General features: G+C 47.0%; 2 protein-coding genes across 4 annotated transcripts in view; both read left to right on the top strand.

Moving 5' to 3' along the window:
* IGSF21 (immunoglobin superfamily member 21) overlaps positions 1-16,338 on the top strand; it is a 47,274-nt gene extending 30,936 nt beyond the window's left edge. Inside the window, exons 7-11 of one of the 3 annotated variants that reach the window (XM_031556616.1) lie at positions 821-906; positions 1,064-1,256; positions 1,339-1,377; positions 2,499-2,671; positions 13,595-16,338. In XM_031556616.1, coding sequence (XP_031412476.1) covers positions 821-906; positions 1,064-1,256; positions 1,339-1,377; positions 2,499-2,671; positions 13,595-13,684 — 581 coding nt within the window. In that variant the 3' untranslated portion in view covers positions 13,685-16,338. Of the gene's footprint in view, positions 1-820; positions 907-1,063; positions 1,257-1,338; positions 1,378-1,594; positions 1,847-2,498; positions 2,852-13,594 lie in introns of those variants that run through there. The other 2 variants (XM_031556618.1, XM_031556617.1) reach the window with 2 other exon arrangements.
* On the top strand, positions 5,337-11,397 carry KLHDC7A (kelch domain containing 7A). Its single transcript, XM_019622408.2, has one exon. It carries the CDS (start codon positions 5,476-5,478, stop codon positions 7,861-7,863), a length of 2,388 nt encoding a protein of 795 aa, XP_019477953.1. The 5' UTR covers positions 5,337-5,475; the 3' UTR covers positions 7,864-11,397.
* Positions 16,339-18,304: the final 1,966 nt, after the last annotated feature.

Genomic DNA, 18,304 nt, shown 5'->3' with positions numbered 1-18,304 from the left:
TGTTTTTTTTTGTTTATTGCAACGGTACCTGTGTCACTTTTTTGGTCTTTGCTGCAATGTTGTATTTATTGCCTTTTTTTTTTCTTCAATTTTGCATTTATCACTTTTTTTTTGCCTTATTGCTTTTTTTTCATTTATTGCAATTTTGTATTTTTTTTTAATTTTTTTTTTTGCTTTTCTGCATGCATTCAATTTTGCACTTGCTGCTCATTTTTGCTTTTTCACATTTATTACATTTTTGTATTTGTTACTTGTTTTGCTTTAGCTTTTTTTTGGGGGGGGAGAAGTTTTTTGTTGTTTGTTTTTTGCATTTCTTGCTTTCCCCCCTCCCTCTCCCATTTTATTCCATTTTTTTAAATTTCTTGCCTTTTTATCTCTTTACACCTTTTTGCTTTTCTTTTCCAGAGGTGGGGGGTGGGTTCTTCATACATCCAAGAATCAAAACAGGTGATGTATAGAGCTGCATGATTACATGAGGAGGTGATACCAGGGCTCCCTAGAAGCAGAGGCACCTTAAGGGAAGGACTGCAGTTTTTCTGGGGAAGTCTGTCAACTGCAGAGATATTTTGTTGTGTGCCATAGAGGAAACAGAGAATGGGGTAAGATGCATTTTGGCTAGGAAATGACCTGGGCTGTGAATGCATCCCATAGCAGCTGTCTATCAATCTCATCAACCCACTACCTGTCCATTTGGCCGTCTATCATCTGTCCATCAATTACCCAAGAGTTTGCCTCCCCAGCTGGCCAGCACCACATCAAACCCTCGTTCAGCCCAACCGAGGGCTGATGACCCTTTTCTCCCCATCCTTCTTTGTTGCAGTTGCTCCCAAGGGCCCTAAAATCATCATGACCCCAGTGAGAGCCCGGGTTGGAGACACTGTTCGGATCTTGGTGCAGGGCTTTCAGGTCAGTGTCCCCATGTGGTGTTGTCCATGTTGCCATGCGGTGATGCTGTCCCTGCATCCATCCCAGCACTTCAAGGTTGCCATGTCGCCATAAAGCCGGGACAGTGGAGGCCAGGCTTGAGGGTCACGAAACCTATCCTGCTGTCCTCTCCATGCAGAATGAAGTCTTCCCTGAGCCCCTCTTCACATGGACCCGTGTGGGAAGCCGGCTCCTGGATGGCAGTGCCGAGCACGCTGGGAAGGAGCTGGTGCTGGAGCGAGTGCCAGCTGAGCTCAATGGCTCCATGTACCGCTGCACTGCGCAGAACCCACTGGGTTCCACTGACACCCACACCCGCCTCATTGTCTTTGGTACGGCATCGCCCCTCCCCCACATGTCCCCTTTCCTTTTTCCTCCCTCTTAACCCATTTCTCTGCTGGTTCTTTTCCTTAGAAAATCCAAATATTCCCCGAGGAACAGAGGACTCCAATGGTAAGTGGTGGCTGGAGGTGAGGTGAGTCTAAAAGGTGGGGGCCCATGAGGCTGGAAGGGGCTCTGGGCACCGGATCGAGCTGTAGGTGGTCCTGTTAATTGCAATAGAGTTGGACAAGATGGCCTTCAAGTGTCCCTTCCAACTCAACTGATAGTATGATTCTGTGATCAAGATGGAAATTCCTGAACACTCCATCCCTTTTCTCCTCCTGCCTAGGTTCAATTACCAGCCACCGCAACTTCAGACTAGTTTTGGCACTCACCCTAACAGTGATCCTGGAGCTAACGTGAAGCTTCACTTGCCTCTTCCTCTGTACAGCTCTACCTATCGTTTACACTTCTGCCAATCGGTTCTCTTTTTTCTTTTTTTCTATGCTATTTACAGTCTCAGTCTCTTTCTGTCTGTGTCTTGGCTTCCTTGGACAATTTAATTAAAAGAAAAAAATCCTGCCTCTGTAGAAGGCTGCACTGAATGTTTTGTCCTCCTGTGTGGAGAGGGCTTGGGTTGGGAACTGAAGGAAAATCTGGGGACTGGCCTGGGGTACTTAAGACCGCCATGGGGAACCCAGTGGCTTTCCAAGGTCTGGGAGAGGGGCACAGTTATGCTGTGATGCCAGGGCCCGATGTCCATTGGAAAGGAAGCAGTAGGGACCATGTCCCTCCATTTATACCAACCCTGCACGCCCAGGCTGGTAGAAGGGATGATCCCAACCCCAGTGCACTACTGTATCAGGACTCAGCTCCATGGCATAAGCCGCACGCATGACCAGCATGAGTGCCATTGGGGATGTAGACCCTAAAATCACTGTGCCCCACACCACTCTTCTGGTGCTAAGCCAGCTCTATGCAGGCATTCACTCCCCTACCTTTTCCTCCAGGAACTTAATTCTGAAGGATTAGCCAGCAGCCATGCAGTGCTTCAGCTTCCCAAAGCCCTGTACTAGTACTAAGTATTATTACTGTTATTACTATTATGATTAATTATTATTAAGCAGATTCACTTCCTACCACTCACCATTGCCAGCAATTTTCAGACCTCAAAGGAACTGAATAAACACACAGTGGCTCAGGAGTTGCTACTGATGTACAAAACCATTCAGCACTGTAATTTCGGCTGGAAGCTATGCAGGGACAAGTTTGCTCCAGAGGCCCCGGATGGATGGGAATTAGGAGGATTAGCAGCTCTGCTTTCATCCTGAAGCAAAAAGAACCAAGCATCCGAATCCCTGCCGGCAAGAAAGGATGCCAGCTGCTCAATCCCCAGCGCTACAAACCGGCTGCCCTCTGCTCCAAAGTAGGTTACAAACACTTTCTGTATCTGTTTAAGATGAGAACCTTTCTTTTCAGGGAAATCCATGCTATTTGGATTACCCGCCTGCTATAGATCACGCAGCACAGTTCCCGATGGCACAGATATTTCTTGCTAGGTCAGAAATGCAGCAACCCCAGGTTGCACTCTGGGGCTGTCACCCAAATGCAATTAAACAACCATTATGCCTGCTCACGGTGAAAATGGGGATTTACAGACCCCCAGATCTCTGTTTAAATGCAATGTTATCACCTAGAAACAAAGAAGCATAAGGAAGGCAGTGCCAGCACCCCCTTTATTGCACCAGCTTCAGAGCAATGCCACCACTAGGAGAGGATCGATGAGCTGATGGGCTCAGCATCCCAAATCTGCTATCCATATGGGACACTTGGATCTTTCTTGTTGATTATGATTATAGAATCATAGAATCGTTAAGATTGGAAAGGACTTCTAAGATCATCAGTTCCAACTGTAGATCATCTAGTTAAATCATCAACCCACAACCCCCCCATTATGGCAGTATATCTATCAATGTGCAGAGAGAATGAAGATTGAGACCACCTTGTTACTAGTACAGCCCAAATGATGACACAAGGTACGCATAAAGCTCTCACTTTGGGCAGAGATGCCCGAGTTCATTTTGTCTCACCAAGTGTTAGAGCAGCTGTATCACTTGATCTACCATATGAGCAGTCATGATGGAATTATAGAATTATTAAGGATGGAAAAGATCACTATGATCATCAAGTCCAAACATCAATGTGTTAGAGGGTGACACAGAATGGTATCGCCTCACCAAAAGCTCCACACATAACCTGGGCCCAGCCATCACCTCCTGCACCCTTATCCTTCACCTGTTGCAATTCTACATGGAATTATGAAGGACATCGATTAAATCCCATCTCTCTCCCCACCACACTCCTGTTGTTGAGGATCTGACAGTGAATAATGCAGGAGAGTGCGAGGTTACGGAGCTGCTCTGCTTGGTACATTATTGATGAGAGCTGACAGATCCTCCACTGACAGTCTGCCTAAGAGATACGATTAGCTTGTGAAAAATTAATCACACTTCTTAGGGATGACGCAAGCTGAAAACCCCAAGGAGTGGCATTATCAATGTTCCCTAATTTCGGTGGACTTTGAAAAGGTTTTAGCAAAATTTGGAGGCAGCAATTACATTCAATTAGGGTGACAATTGCTAAGACATCACCTCAGTTTGCAATGGCTGTTCCCTGTTCTGGCACAATCCCTGCAAGGTTCTTAGTCCTTCTAAGCCCTACAGAAGCACGTGTTGATGAGAGAAACCACACGCTGCAGTATGCCCCAGGCTGAGGCTTTGGCAGCCTTTGTGTCAAGGATGCAGCACATCCAACACTGGGAAGCCCCCAGGTTTGGGGGATACGGGATGGGGACACAGAGGCAGGGATGTGTCGTGTGGGAGCGATAACAGGTTTTACTCAGTGCCCTCCTGCCTCTGTTCTGTCATTACTGGACACAGCTCCTTGGCTGGGTTCATAGGGCTGCTTACAAAGGCATACGTAATTCATGTTCCCTGCATAAGGAGCCCTCTATGCAGATCTTAGTGCTGATTAACAGCCACAGCAGCAAGAGATGAGAAACCCCAGGGTCACATCTGTATACAGGTGGATGGACTCTGAATGACACATAGAGCCAATTAGCCAATCCCCAAAATGCACCTGGCCTCAATGCACACACAAATACAGAACAGCCCTGAAAAACAGAGTACTGCACAAAGCGGAGCGGTACTGCAGCCTTGAGCTCATGAGCAATGAAACCTGGTTCCACCAGACTCCAATGGTGCCTCGGTTTCCCCATCTCTCTGGTAAGAAGTGCCCCTGGGGGAAAAGGAAGTTCATGATTTCCCTTTGAATTCAGCCCACTCAGCAAAGGCTGCAGGGGGATGCCATGCCTAGGATGGCCCAATAGCCCTTCTTTCCTCTCCATGGGGATGCACAATTCCCCAGATTTTTCAGAATTCAGATGGGAACTGCTCACACTCATGACATTTTGCATGAGGAGTAGGAAAATATGTGATGTCTGTGCCTCAGTTCCACCTCCAGCAACTCCCATCCTCGTGTGCATCCTGATAAGCCCTGATGCAGCACTCATCCCTTCAAAATGATGGCTCATACCTCTCTAGTTTCTCCCTATACCATTTTTCTTCTCTTAGCCCAATGATTTTGCTTTCTGGAGCACATCCTCCTGCCATGCACCATAACTTCAGTCTGCAGTTCCCTTTCCATCTCCACCCCAGCTTTATTTGCAGCAGTTTGCCCTCCCCAAGATCCCAGCCCCTCTCCCCATGGCTCGTTATCCCTCACTTTCAGGCTCACCACCAAATGAGTTCACACAGTGGCTGTTGGGATACTTCCTGTCACCCTTTGTTAGTGAGTGTGCTGCCACATTATTCATCTGGTAGCACAGAGCAGCTGCTCTGCGTTGGACCAAAGGTCTGCCCAGCTGCAGGCTGTCTCCTCCCTTCTTTTCCTGTGCTCAGCTTTCACCTGACTTCGCCCCTCAGGGAGATAGAACAGGGAAATAAAACCTTTCTTGGGTCAAACAAGTTATTTTCCCCTTCCAGCACTATTACATAGTAAAAAGCAATGGAGCGAAGCAGAATTGGCAGGATGCATGGAGGATATACATTCCCTCCCATCAGGTCTGTGCTTCCTTAAGTTCTCCCAGAGTCTCTTTGTTTGCCAAGCTCTGTGTCACTGTTCCCTGCTAGTGACACTTGAGCCCTCCCTGTCCCGCCTTGCTCAAATACGATGAGCTCCCATGCAAAACTCCTGTGTGCTCAAAGTCACCTTGCCCAAAACTCCTGGCCGGTTCCGCTGGGGGCTCAGCAATCATTAATCGGATTCTTCACATTCTCAAGTGCTTGGCACAGAAAAATGAACCAGTGGGTAACTGTGCTCTGGCAGTCCGACATGCAGCTGACTGGCAAGCTGGTCCTTTCTGCCGCCTCTCTGCTCCTGCTGACTTTGGCATACAGATTTTACAAGTCCCGCTCAGCACCTGGAGGCAACAACCCAACATCTGATGCTTGCAAAGAGAAGGGGAGAAGGGAAAATGCAGTCCCGGATGGACAGAATGTGGAGGGTCTGCGGCACAGGTGGGTGTTTGGTGCACGGAGTGGTGGTGATGCCCAAGCGAGCGTCCCAGATCCATGGCGAAAGAGAGAGAACATTCTGCCAGCGAGTGAGGAGGAAGACGGAGGGGAGGCAGAATCTCATGACATCAGGGATCTGAATGAAATGCTGAACGGGAATGAGGGTGGTGGGAATGGACACAGTGTGCTTGTCCCACACATCGTACTTCCTAACCAGGTGGCAGGGGATGGAGGTGCACAAAGCACCGAACAGGATTTGGCCAGAGGAATCACCAGCCAGGAGGGGGGCAGTGGGACAATCCAGACCCTTAGTGTCACCTCGGAGCTGGGGGTAAAGATAACAGCAAGCCACAGGGAAGCAGATACCTCCTACTCTTTCTCCTCGATTGCAAAGATCCAGGTGGAGGAGAGCTACATTGCTGAGAAGACAAAGGATGGAGATGGGCGGCTGTCTCCTGGCCTCAAAGGTAAAGTCTATGACTACTATGTCCAGTCCATCTCCCATTCAGTATCAACAAAAAAGTCTCTCCCATCTGCCTCTGTGGGGACAGCCTTGAGCTCTAGCTCAGAGTGTGTCAGGGAAGAGCTGCAGTGCTTGGAGTGGGTCAGCACAGAGCAACAAAGATTGGAGCGGGTCAGCGAAGAGCTGCAGAGATCAGAGGGGGTCAACAAAAAGCTGCAGAGCTTTGCCACTCCGCTCGCTGAGACTCACTCCCAAGAAACAACCGTGGCATTGCAGGACTCTACCATCTCTCTTACTGTCCCATCGAATGCGGAGAGCTTAGAGAAGGACCCCAAGCCCCCAGCTCCCACTCGCAGCATCAGCCGTAAGAACAGTGTCCTCCAGATTGCAGAGAACTCTCACCTCCAGATGCCCATGGATGGGTTCTGTGTCACACCAGCCAGCGTGCCACCAGCAAGCCCTCAGCCAGATCTGGTGGGCAAAGCCAACTTCTTCCAAACATCACCCTCCTCCCTAGACACCCATTTGGACCTGGGCAACTGCTTTGATGTCCTCTGTAGGGCCAAGGCAGAGAAGCTAGGCTTCCTCCAGGAGGCTGCCTACAAGGTCATGAGTGACAACTACCTACAGGTGCTGAAGACGCCCTCTATATATTGCCGCCTCAACGCCAGTGAGCGGGACCTCATCCTTCGGCGCAGAATGAAGGGGAAGATGTGTGTTGTTGTGGCAGACATCAGCACACATGAGCTTGGCCTCTATGCTAGCCGACTCTGCAGCTATGATGACAAAGGGGACCGCTGGCATCACCTTTGCCACATGCCACCAGAGGTGGTCTCCCAGGGGTGTGCCATGTGCAGCATGTTCAACTACCTCTTTGTGGTAGCAGGCTGCGAAGGCTTGGGCCGCACACCTTCCAACCGTGTCTTCTGCTACAACCCACTGACCAATATCTGGAGGGAGATCTGCCCCTTGAACCAAGCACGTCCTCACTGCAAGCTGGTGGCCTTGGATGGCTGCCTCTATGCCATCGGTGGAGAGTGCCTCTACACAGTGGAGCGGTATGACCCACGGTATGACCGCTGGGTCTTTGTTGCTCCACTGCCTCATGACACCTTTGCTGTAGCCCACACGGCCACAGTGTGTGACGGGGAGATCTACGTGACAGGGGGCACCTTGCGCTATGTGCTACTGCGCTACATAGCCCGTGAGGACATCTGGACAGTCAGCCCAGCTGGAGGCGGCAAGGACAGGACAGTGGAGATGGTGAGCGTCAACGGTTTCATCTACCGCTTCGACCTCAATTGCAACATGGGTATTGGTGTCTATCGCTGTAGAGCCAAGGCCAAGCTGTGGTATGAGTGTGCCACCCACGCCAAAGCCTACCCAGCCTGTTTCCAATGTGCCGTGGTGGGCAGCCTGGTGCATTGCATTGGTCGCCACTTCCACATCCGTTTCTTGGCTGACCCCATCTCACCGCGCTTTGGGATCAAGGAGCTGCAGCCTTTCCCTTCACCCCGGGGTAGCCTGATCCCAGTTGTCCTGGTGCTGCCATGGGCAGGGATGGAGCAGACACAGGTCTGAGATATGATGAGATTGTGACAACCAGGTAACAGAAGTCAGCAACCTTCATTTACAGCTTTCTATTGGACTAACGCTATTGGGACAATGTCACATTCACTTACCTTCCACTGACGGACCAATGCCATCAGGACGAGGCACCACCTCATCTTCCCGTTCCCTGTAAGTGGAAAAGAAGAAAACAGACTGCACTTGAACACACACAAATGCAGCACTGGGGACACAAGAAAGAGCAAAGCTGGAGCTGGGTGGACTTGTTTGCCTCCAGGTATTTAAATGCAGGTGTGTCTGCTTGAATGCAAATAAACTCAGGCTCCCAGCTACCTCCAAAGATTGCTGTTTTGCAGACAGCAGGTTTTTAATACTGGCCCACATGCCCAACATATGGGGGGCTTTAGGGCATAGAAAGACAGCAGTGAAATTTGGTCCATAAGAGGCATCTCCAGAGCACGTCCCCATCAGTATCAAGCTGTCATTGAGCCTTCATGTCACCCTAGAGTGGGAGACTAGGGACCAAAGCATCCCATCAAGGTATCGCTCCTTCTATTGCCTTGTTACCCATTGCCTTATCCTCAGCCCAGAATAATATATAAATAAATATTTATACAAATGCAATGTAAATTACTGCTATAGATTTATAGACAGCTGGTCTTAAATAAAATTAATGTGAACGTTTGGTAAAATTAACCACAGGCAACTGTTGCACATTGTTTAAAGACTAATGGGAACAAAGAGGCCGGTGTGTGTTTTATATTGCTAATTACTGCACAAGCAGTGTCTCCAAGGAAGAGTCCAAAAGCAAAGCAGAGCTCTCACTGTGAGCAGCTGGTTTGGCATTGGGGCCCCTCATCTCTTTTTCCTGGGGTTGTACTGTCCTCGCTCTATTTACATCCTAGTGTCCTGCCAACAGCCCACTTTGGGTAATTGCATTTTCTTCCCCTAGCTCCTTGAGCAGCTAGAAAAATGGATTGTCATCTGTCATGTCCATCGCTGCACACTGCTGCGGTTCCTGTACCCATATCCTTGATCAAGCACAAAGTGCATTCAAAGCACTCAGAGATAAGGGATGGCTCTGGGTGCCACACTGTGTGTCAGTATGATGTGGGAGAGTGTAGGTTCATGTTTGTCCAGGGTAAATTTTCTGGGTGTGAGCAGGGAAATATCCTCAGTTTGTTTGGTTTGTTTTTCTCCCAGTTATTATTGCCACTTCATCTCATTCTTTCTGCCATCGCAATGAATAGCCCAAATGGCACAATTAGAGCACGTGAACATTCATGGGTTTTATGGCTACGTGTTTTCATGTAGCCATAAAACCTGGCACCATAAGTCATTAGCTCAAAGCTCGAAGTCCACAGCCCCGCAGTACTACTTCTCTCTGCATGGCCTAAAGTAGATTTCAGGTCCCTTCCAACACAAGTTGTTCCAGGAAAAAGCCTTGAAGATCTTCCCATAACATTTGGTGGTATCAGTGGGGACCTTCCTACCAGTGCTAGGAGACCTTGGGAGGAGGCAAAGCCATGCTAATTAACCCTTGTTAATTACATTAATTGTACACTTCTGCTGACGGAGGAGGGCAATGCAACTCTCCCATGCTAGAAAATGTAATGGTCCTGGTCCTTCATCCTACCCCACCAAGGATGTGCAATATCTTTCTGATATGATGCCTTATGAGTCAAAAAACTTCATTATTATTAATATTAAGCTCCTAATTATTTGGTTACCTGCATAGCCATTCTCAGAGCAGCTGTCCCAAAACTTTGGGTATCCCCAGGAAGGTGGGTGGGACAGATGCAACTGGACCCCTTTCAGCTGACAGCTCTTATTTCAAGCTTTGTAGGGATCCTGCCCTTCTCATGGTGACTATTTGCTTCTGCATGAGGTTTCACCTGAGATTTAACTCCTCGTTCTCAGGACCATGCAGGCAAGGATGAACACACTGCAATAATTAAGCCTTTTCTCATTCCTCAGCATGATGACCAATGAATAGCACTCTTGCACCCTCCAATATTAACACAATTCTCCTGGGGTGGCATTCTGGAGGTTGAAGGTGCCGAGGATGTCCTGTGTCATTGTGCAGGCAAAGCAAATTTCAGGCACAAAGCACACAGTGATCCTACACTCAAGGACGAAATGAGTTTTGGCTGAGGTAGGGGAGAGCAGCACAGAGGAAAGGACAAATGTAAGGCAATACACTAACCTGGATGATGTTTTTTTCTTGTGACATTGAGGCATTATTTTTGTAAGTGGATTGGTGAGGAACTTTTGTTCATCCTTTCAGCACTTACCCCTGGCCCATAGCACCAGCTCTGCTCAGCTCCCAGAAGAAGAGATGATCCCTAGGTGTAACTGCTCAACCACACTGCTTTACAGACTCAACCAAATACAGCCCTTGCACTAAATTTGGCATTTTCTTCTAATCAGGAAGCTCCATTATGCACCCCACCACATTTACTCAGGCAATTACATAGTTTAATGTACATTGATTCAGATTTCTAATTTTTACATTTTTGATTATGGCAGAAAACAGTGAATGACGCATTTCTTATTTACCAGATACTCTTTTCCCCTTTACTATATGCCAGGCAGCATCCAAATGGAAATTGGAAGTCAATTAAAGAAGTACAAAACTAGCATTTTAAAATCCTTTTCTTTATTAGTTAAACACTGCTACCTTCAATGTGTCGGCTACATCACAGGGGAAAAAAAAAGCAAAAACTGAAAAAGTGAGCTTATCCAGACATGTTTTGCATTTAAAACTGATGTGATACATGAAAGAAATATTAAGCACAGCAAGCTGCCAAATTAAGCAACTCTTTCATGACAAGAAGGAGCAAGCTTGTATCGGTACCTGAGGTTGTTCAGAGGAGACCAGTGGGAATTTAAGAGCAGAGAAAAAGAAAAAAGAAAAATCTTGGTGCCTGAAGTAACCATCAGCCCCTGGCTATGGCTTCTCATGGATGCTGATTATGGATACTACATGATTTTGGGACATCATGCTATTACAGGATGGATTGCCAAGGGGGAGCCTCCATGAGACATTTGGAGGTGGAGAAATGTCCTCTCATCTCCCGCTTATGGGTTGGTGGTTGGACTTGATGATCTTGTTGTGGTCTTTTCCAACCTTAATGATTCTGTGAGTGAGAGTAGAGATGATGGTTTGATGACCGTACTTGGTGATCTTAGAGGTCTTTTCCAGTCTCAGTGATACTATGATTTATTTCTTTGACCCTTCCACCAAATTGCCCAAGCACTGCTTAGTGGAGAAGATGCTGGAGGCACCAACATGAGCCTGGTTTGCAACCAGGAAGGTGATGAGGAGCTGCACCCAGACTGCTCAACCATTTGTAAGCAGACGTAGATGCAACCACTATGGTTTGGTCCAAACACATCCTACTGCACAGTGCCCAAGAGCTGCTTGGTAGCATCTTGCTCACCCCAATGGGCCTAGAGGCTGCGTCTTGCTCCAATGAGGACACAGAGAAACCAGGGAAAGTGAGCATCCCAGGGATGTGGGATCTCAGTGGGATCAACCACCCTCTACACAAAGACCTCACCTCAAATTTATGCCAAAAGGTTGAAAAGATGGGAATCAGAACCTCGTGTGCAGAAGTGGGGCTCCTAGCACACCAGGGACACCCACCAGCACTGATAGGTCAGCAGTAATGAAAGAAGCTATCAGGAGAGCAGGCGGCCAGCCAGCCAAATGTAATTAGTGGCATTTGTGGAGAACAAACCTCAGCAAGCATGGGGAGGGAACGGAGCTGGGGGAAGGGAGCACATCCCCTCGCCTTCATTCTGGGAAGAAAACATGGCCATTTGGAGGCTGTCCAAGCTGGAATAACAGGCTGGTGAAGGACTATTTAATTAAAATCCACACGGCGTTTGAAGGGAAAAGGGCTCAAAATGAATAAGCATGGTGATAAAATATGCATAGGCTCCAGCAGAAGTTCTCCCTCCCCAGCACAAGCTTTTGCTTAAAGCGTTGATGGCTTTTGATTCACAAGCTTCAGTGAGGAGGGAATACTTGCCAGCCACTATTTCAATCCAGCAGGGAGTTTTTTTCCGGGGGTTATAGCAATGCTATAGTTTAGGATGTGTCAGCATCACCATCATAAACACAGATTAGAAATGCTATAAAAGGGGAATAAATAAATAAATAAATAAATAAATAAATACAACCTACTCTCCTGGCTGGAGTTTACCATCCTGCTAGCTTGGGCCAAAGGGAAATTTTTTCTCCATTACTAAAATAAAACCAATAAGGCTACTTTCTATTCAGAGTCAAGAAAGTCAGAGTGGGGGAGAAGGGAAAACTAAAGCTGTAGAAGGAAGAAAGGGACGGTTGTGATGAGAAAGGGGACTGGGGTGACCAGATGACACTTAGAGACACCAACCATGGGGTGACTGGAGAAGAATCTGGGGAAATGCTCTCTCACAAAGCTAATATCTAGCTAACCAATACTAGATTTAGTGTTATTCCAGTTCTTTGGGTTCATCACCCCCTACAGTGCCTGAGATGGATAAAAGAACATGGTGAAGGTGCACATGAAGCACAGATGCAAATTCTGTCAAACCAGAAAGCAATAAACATTCATGCTGCTACTTCAGCTCTCACCCCATCCTGAGAGCTTTCATCACCTCCTTGAGCTTTTTCTATCAGCTCTCCTTGGGCAGTGTATTGCAATTTGCTTCTCACCTTATGGTCGCCCTTTTACAGTCCAAGACCCAGCTGGATCCCACTGCTGCCCCTTTCCCCTGCTGACCTCAGGCATTATAGAACCACGTAATCATTAAAGTTAGAAAAGACCTCTAAGGTCCTTAAGTCCAATCCCAGCCCATCCCCACTAATCGCATCTCCATGTTTCTTGAACACCTCGAGGAATGGTGATTCCACCACTTCAGATTTGTCGGAGCCAAGAATCCATCCCCAGAGTGCTCCAGGGTGGCTCAAAGCTGCCCACAAAGGATAAGCAGCAGCTCCTGGACCTGTCCCGGGCTATCATTCCCAATACAATCCCATTTAACACCTCTGCCAAGGAATAGAGACTGCAGGTCCAGCCCCAGGGCAAGCATCCACCTATGTACAGACACTGGTTGCATTTCCCTTCCCCACATCATTATCCTAAGGCTTCTCTAACATATGGATGGAGCAGACAAGAGGAGACCAAGCAAGCGTCATCCAAAGGTCCAAGAGACCTTGCAAAACCTCTTGGAATAGATAGCCTAGTCAATGCTATGAGGATGCTGTGCTCTCATCCTTGCCTCCTTTCACATGTAAGGGTTTTTGAGGCTCCCCAGAGCTGTGCAAAATCTCCCTTGGGAATTCTGTGGCTCCCGCATTGGCTCTTTCAGGTCAGCTCTTGACTCGCTGGGATTTTTGCCTCCTCCATCCCTTTCCCACTGCCATTATGGGCTGGCAGTGCAGCACAGCCAAGCCCCAGCATAGGCAGAGTGGCCACCACTGATAAAGGGCTTAGGGCCTGTATCAAGAGTGAGACAGGCTCTGTGAAGTGTCCCAAGGGTGCCAAGCTGGCTCCAACCCAACTCCCTTTCCCCTTTGCATGAGCACATTCAACGAATTCCATATTAATCAGCACTGCAGGCAGCATGTTCCTGTATGCCACCAGCAAAGGACTGGGTGAGGGGAAACACAATTGTTCCACCATCAACATATAAAGCTCCCTCCATGCCTAAAACCCTTCCTAGGGGTCAGCTTCTTTGCTTTACTCCTCAGCACTGGACCAGAGCCTCTGCATCATCATGCCAAGGACTGTGCCCCACCACTACCCGTGCAGCTCGCAGAATCCACCCTGCAGTGTGCTGAGAGCATTTTCCCACCCAAGACTGTAGGATTTATTCCTACTCAACATAACATCATGAGCAGCAGAGCAGTTGCAATTAGCTGGGAAATTGCTGGGAATGGGAAGGATGGCACAGGAATGGATGCCCATCAATACCAACATTTGCTAAGCAAACAGCTGGAGACCTTGGTGATGAGACCTCCCTCCCCCGAAAAAAAGTAAAAAGAAGGATTTAATATCTTGCTGAACCAACATGGCCCTCGGAATGCAACTGGGCACTCAGGACTGGGGAGGGCAGAAATCGCAGCTGGTACTGCCCACATCCCATCGCATCACAAAGGCTCTTGGAGTGACTTTCTATAAAGGTGAAATCATTTTCAGGATAGGGATCAACTTCCCTACCTGTATACCTATTTTTTAGGACTCAAGCATGGAGCATCCCCAAAAATTCTGCAGCATCACAGGAAGTTCATCTCAACCCTGATTTGGCAGCAAAGGCGTTAACTCCCAGCATAGATGGATTTTCCCTGCCCTTTGTCGATAAACAGAGCAGCAATTACGCCACATTTCTCTGATGGCTACAGGTCTTTAGAAAATAAACACAATAGCACTTCACTGAATATCAATGACACACAAACACAATCCATAATTTCACTGGCAGCTGAGGCTTCCTAACTCCGGAGCTCTTTTTGTTGTTGCTGTTGTTTAAACCTTAAACAAAAAAGAATCAGATCCTTTCATGTTTTACAACATTTTCACCCTTTCATTTTAATGGATGGTGACTGCATTGACATCTGACCAACTGGCTTTTTTTTTTTTTTCCTCCGGTGTTTTCTTTGTTTTTAAAGCTTGTGGCCACAAAACAATCGCTCAAGCAAAATATTCATAGGGAGAATTGAAATCCTCAAGGGGAAACAGGTTTGCTCTTGGTTGCTGTTTGGTCACAAGAGGACCTCTTCTCTTCCCCCCCCCCCCTCCAGTAAGAAGAAATTTTTGCAAAAGTGTTTTTTCTATCATAAATGAGTACTGCTTACACTCCCTAGGGCACTGAGGCCATTGCAAACACTCCAACACACTCGTACAGCTTCCAAGTCTGTTTTACCACATTTTGCATTAAAACTGGTGGAAAATAACAGATTTTCCCCTTTTTCTCTCTTTTTTTTCCCCATTCCCAGCCTGCAAATCAATACCAAGCCCAAAATTCAGCGGGGCTGCAGCACAGATCATCTGATCATTTTCTGAATTTTACGTGGGTTATGTTTGCAGAACATTCACCATGCACAGTTTGGGGTTGATTCTCAATGCAAGCTCTCTGCTCCCCATTGATTCACATCCGCAAAGCCTTTGGCCCAGGATTTCCAGATGCTCACTTTGATGGGCTTGTTGGAGCCCCAGCACCTCAGTTATGTATGCTACTCATCCCTTACGAATTATTGCATGCAAAATCAGCCCCAAAATCCCTACTAGCAAGGATGGATGCAGGAAGTTCCACACCACCCTCCATATTGTGGTACCCACAGCATACTCATGCTCCTTCCTTATATCCCTTTGCTTGAATGCATGTTTTTTGACCAAGACAATCGTAAGGTCCCCTAAAAAAACACAAAACTTGACAGAAATCTGGAGTGGGACCCATAACGGGAATGGGAAGTGCAGATTTTCCCCCTCTCTGATTTTTCTCTTTGCACATATTTTGGATTGGAGCAGACAAGGGAAGGATTCCATGCAAAGCACCAAATAAGAGGAAAATACTATATGGGAATTGCTAAGTCACAGCCTGAACCAATGATAGAGCACCTGGTGAAGGGACATAGCCAGCCCTGGGAGCACAACTCACCCATGCAATCAGAATGGTGGTACCAGGTTCCCTAAGCCTCATTTAAGGGCTAGCTGCCACAAGAAAAGTTTCTCTCTCTAGAGATCCTTTCTTTTGGTGTATTTGGTGAGCCCTGATCCCTGGGATGGGTAAGCAAATCTTTATTTCTTTAACTGGATTTTGACCATCACCAGTTTTGGGGGAATTTAGAACTTGTTTATCTGCCATTGCCACATTTCCACAGCTGAATGCCCTTTTCACTGTTGCATCTGTATTTTTTTCTCTTTCATTTGTAGCTTGCACCCTTCCCAACTTTTCTTCTTTTGATCTTGCACTATTTGGTGTTCTTCTATATATTATTACTACCATAGCAGAAGCTGACATGTTTCTGCAGAGAAACCCAGAAGGAGCAGAATAACAGATTCCAAGGTCAGACTGGGCCATATGTTTCTTCTCAGCATTACAGACACACCACTCAGTAATTCCGGTGGAAATGGAGGGCTCACGTCTCACCTCCACTCCCAAACCCTTGATCTTGCACTAAGACCCTCATTCTTCTTACACCCCAATGGAGAAGAGGAACACTCATTCCTTGACACTGTTCACTTCCTACATGAAGAAAAGGGAAGAGCAAAAACAATCATTTCAGTGAATTTCATCCAATTTACAGTCTGGCACTTAGTTCTAGCAAGCCAAGATTGATGTAGAGGACCTTGAGACTGTGGGAAATGCGGGCGGGTATAGGGCTTGTGGGAGGTGGGTCGTGGGTGGACGGATGTACATGGGTTTCCGGGGCGTTCGGGTGTACGGGTATAAAAAGCTTTGTTGCGCAGCATTAAATTGGCATTCGGCGCTTGGCACTACGTGTCCGACCCCTTTGTCCCTGGGCTGGGGATGTCCAGAACAGAAGGGTTGTATGGGGCTGCTGAATCACAGCCTGAACTTTTGATTGATCACCTGAGGCGAGCAATGAGTCAGCCACAGAAGCACAGGTGAAGGCAATTCACCTGTGCTACAGGAAGGGTGGAGCCTGGCTCCACCTCTCCTAGAGCCATTTAAGAGCTGACTTCCAGTGAGGAAGGATCTCTCTGGAGATCCGCTCCATCAGGAGTTCATCTCGCGAGCCCAGGACAGGGTGAGTGACTTTCTCTCATTTCTCCAGTATAAATTATATTAGCCAAGCTCTGGATATATATATGCCATCTATATATCCATTGATTAAACAAGGGTCATAGGTTTAGTGTTGCCTTGCGAGTAGCCAAGCCAGAGGCAACAGACTTATAGCACGTGGTCTTATATGGTTTCATCCCTTCCAAGTGCCCCAAAATTGTCAGAAAGAGCACTTCACGTCACAGCAATGGGTATTTTCACAGGCAATAGCTTGCCTGAGTCTGCCATTGTGTAGCTTATACTGCAAATCACTACTAGACAAGGCTCAGTGCTTATACAGTTGCATACTCTTCCTATCAACCACTCAAAACCACTGGATTTTGAACTCTTTAGGGAACTGTTTGGCAGGGTGGCATGGGAGAAAGCCCTGGAGGGACAAGAGGCCCATGGAAGCTGGTCAGTATTCAAGGACCATCTCCTCCAAGCCCAAAAGCAGTGTGTCTTGTGAGAAAGAAAGGCTGGCAAAAATGCTGGGAGGCCTCAACGAAAGGGCTCCTGGACTTACCTAAGCTCAAAAAGGAAACTCATAGGGAGTGGAAGCAAGAACAGATAACCTGAGAGGACTACAGAGAAGTTGTCTGAGCAGACGGGGATCAGGTAGCCTAAAACCCAGACAGAATTAAATCTAGCCAGAGACATAAAGGGGAACAAGAAGAAATTCTACGGGAATATCATACGGGAATAGGCATGCAACTGCTCTGTACTTAGAGATTTTTTTTTTAGAGTGTTTGGTGAACCCTTAGAAAGGGGTGAGTGATTCTTTTTTATTCCTAGGTTATGATCTCTACCTTTCTTGGGTGATCTGAAACTGTTTGAAAGCAGCTGTATTTACCGTTGCCTATCCTTACAATGCCCTTCAATTCTTATCTATGGGAGATGAATGAATTATATCCACTTGATGCTTCAGACCTCTCTCTGGGGTTGTAGAGCATAGATGCAGATGGTACTGGGGGACCTGATTGGCTGGGAGTCAGCATTAACTTTAAGACTGACCTGAACCCTGAGCTTAATAGGAGCTCCAAAGATAATCGTACAAACCTACAGTGCAACTCTAAACCTAAACCTTAACTTGATGCTAAAAATATCTCTAACGCTAAATGTAGCAATAAAAGTAGTGCTAAAAGTTTACTGTAAAAGTAACCTTAACACTAATCACTGTGGGGGAAAAAAAAAAAGGTTAAAATAACCATCGTCTGAAAACTAAAAGTTACATTACTCAGAATTCTAATGACCCTAACAGTAATCATTAGACTCGTACCCTAAAAATGTGCTACAATAAATTGAGAAAATTCACAGTAGAAGTAATGCTAACAGTAATCCAAATCCTAAAGATAACCCTAACCTCAACACTGACATAACACTACTCTTTATTCTAATTACCTTAAAATTTAGTGTGTTAACCCTATTTAAAAAAACAACCAAACAAACCCCAACCCTAATAGTAACAGCCCAAATCTCTAATAACCACGCCGGCCACTCTAACTGCCGTAACAGAATCCAAATGGCTATTTGGAAGTCTGACCCCAGACTACAATTCAAAGCACGCGCTGAGATACTGCGCATCCAGACCCCACAGAGACACTGTAAAGCTGCCACCCCTCTCCCTCCCATGTCCTGGGCACCGTTTCAAACCTAGCTCTGCAGCTGTGGGGGACTC

This window comes from Meleagris gallopavo, chromosome 23, assembly GCF_000146605.3.
Source record: "Meleagris gallopavo isolate NT-WF06-2002-E0010 breed Aviagen turkey brand Nicholas breeding stock chromosome 23, Turkey_5.1, whole genome shotgun sequence".
Lineage (NCBI taxonomy): Eukaryota > Metazoa > Chordata > Aves > Galliformes > Phasianidae > Meleagris > Meleagris gallopavo.
This window is presented reverse-complemented; position numbering and strand designations above follow the sequence as displayed.

Excerpts from the sequence above, each read along its gene's own strand:
- KLHDC7A (XM_019622408.2), top strand. The coding sequence starts at position 5,476 with ATGAGCTCCCATGCAAAACTCCTGTGTGCTCAAAGTCACCTTGCCCAA.